This window comes from Micropterus dolomieu, linkage group LG21 (genome assembly GCF_021292245.1).
Source record: "Micropterus dolomieu isolate WLL.071019.BEF.003 ecotype Adirondacks linkage group LG21, ASM2129224v1, whole genome shotgun sequence".
In the NCBI taxonomy this organism is placed as follows: domain Eukaryota; kingdom Metazoa; phylum Chordata; class Actinopteri; order Centrarchiformes; family Centrarchidae; genus Micropterus; species Micropterus dolomieu.
In genome coordinates this window covers 35,552,235-35,554,275 of record NC_060170.1, presented here as the reverse complement: position 1 = coordinate 35,554,275, position 2,041 = coordinate 35,552,235, and the positions used below count along the sequence as shown (strand labels likewise).

The 2,041-nt window shown below is 42.2% G+C and overlaps 1 protein-coding gene across 1 annotated transcript in view; it reads right to left on the bottom strand.

Annotated features, from left to right (window-relative positions):
• Positions 1 to 2,041, bottom strand: part of LOC123960368 (sulfhydryl oxidase 2-like) — an 8,427-nt gene that overhangs the window by 5,773 nt on the left and 613 nt on the right. The window contains exon 2 of the mRNA XM_046035050.1: positions 1,980 to 2,038. Coding sequence (XP_045891006.1) covers positions 1,980 to 2,038 — 59 coding nt within the window. The remainder of the gene's footprint in view (positions 1 to 1,979; positions 2,039 to 2,041) is intronic.

The window sequence follows — 2,041 nt, the reverse complement described above, 5'->3', positions numbered from 1 at the left end:
ACAGGTGTGTGTTTCTGTGTGTGTGTGTGTGTGTGTGTGTTACTGTGTGTGTGTGTGTGTGTGTGTGTGTCTGTGTGTTACTGTGTGTGTCTGTGTGTTACTGTGTGTTACTGTGTGTGTGTGTGTTACTGTGTGTTACTGTGTGTTACTGTGTGTGTGTGTGTTACTGTGTGTTACTGTGTGTTACTGTGTGTGTGTGTGTTACTGTGTGTGTGTGTGTGTGTGTTACTGTGTGTGTGTGTGTGTGTTACTGTGTGTGTTACTGTGTGTGTGTGTGTGTTAGTGTGTGTCTGTGTGTGTGTGTCTGTCTGTGTGTGTGTCTGTGTGTGTGTCTGTGTGTCTGTGTGTGTCTGTCTGTCTGTGTGTCTGTCTGTCTGTCTGTGTGTGTCTGTCTGTCTGTCTGTGTGTGTGTCTGTGTGTCTGTCTGTCTGTCTGTGTGTCTGTGTGTCTGTCTGTCTGTCTGTGTGTCTGTGTGTCTGTGTGTCTGTCTGTCTGTCTGTCTGTGTGTGTGTGTGTGTGTGTGTGTGTGTGTTACTGTGTGTGTCTGTGTGACTGTGTGTGTGTGTCACTGTGTGTGTGTGTGTGTTACTGTGTGTGTGTGTGTGTTACTGTGTGTGTGTGTGTTACTGTGTGTGTGTGTTACTGTGTGTGTGTGTGTGTTACTGTGTGTGTGTTACTGTGTGTGTGTGTGTGTTACTGTGTGTGTGTGTTACTGTGTGTGTGTGTGTGCGTGTGTGTGTGTTACTGCGTGTGTGTGTGTGTTTGCATGGGAAACCCTCCAGGTCTGTGTGTTGGTGTCTCTGAACTGAGTAATTAACTAAAAACTGGTCCTAAAATCTCCTACAAATGAAACGCAGACTGAGAAGCATTAGCAAACTAAACTAAATATTATTTCTTCACAGCTGCTTTGTTTTCAGGACACGTGACGATGAAAAGCCCAAAAAGTGATTAATACCAGGAACCATCGGAGCCCTTCATTAGAGCACACACAGTGAACTGTAAACAACTAAAATAATATTATAACTGATTAGATGTGCGACTGAGGCTAAAACCTGACAACTTGAACTAACAGCTGTTTCACTTCATCCTCTTCTCAAATGTTCCTAAATAAAGTTGCGTCACATCAGACGATCCAAATAAACCACACTACAAATACCAGTGATTATCAGAGCCGAGGAGTCAAATAATCCAAGATAGTTTTAGCCAATTCTTCTCTCTTGTACCGTTTAAGCCCTCACTCAGAACTTCATTTAAAACCTGCTACTTTTCAGTTGCTTCCCACAACTTAAAACATTTATCAAAGCGTGTGTCACACGACCTGTTGTTGAGATTTTGCTGTAATGGCCAGATTGTTTTAATGCCGAACTAAAGCGGGATATCATATAATCAGAAAACACAGAGTGAAACTTCGTCGTTTTACCGATCAACCAGGAATAATGTAAATAAGTCATATTTTACATGGAGTTTGGTGGTGCCGTTTACAAAGGAGAACGGCAAAAGAGGAACCAAGCCGTGTTAACAGGTGGCACACAGCTAGTTTTAGCCAACAGCTGTTTAATTAATGCGCGTTTATTCTGATAAATATTAGGGGAGCATTTTCTAAAGTAAGTTACTCTTAGCTGGTTTAAACTCTTGTCATTATTGTAACGTTTAAGCAGTCACTCAGAACTTCATTCAAAAATCTGCGACTTTTAAGTTGCTTCCCACAACTTAAAACACTTAAGCAAGCGTGTGTAACACGACCTGTTGTTGAGATTTTACTGTAATAACCTGATGAAATTTAGATTATTTTAATGCCGGACTAAAGCAGAATATATTAGAATCAGAAAACACAGAGATAAACTTTAAGAAGTGGCGTTGTTTTTGGCAATCAGCCAGTAATAAAGCAAAAACAGTCATATTTTGAATAGAGTCTGGCGGTGCTGTTTAAAAGGCGAAAAGCAGCGGCGGAACCGAGCCGTGTGTGTTTGCTGCGGTACCTTTGACGTCCTGGGCCAGGGCCTTCCACGTGCTGGAGTACTGGATGCAGTGTCCACACCAG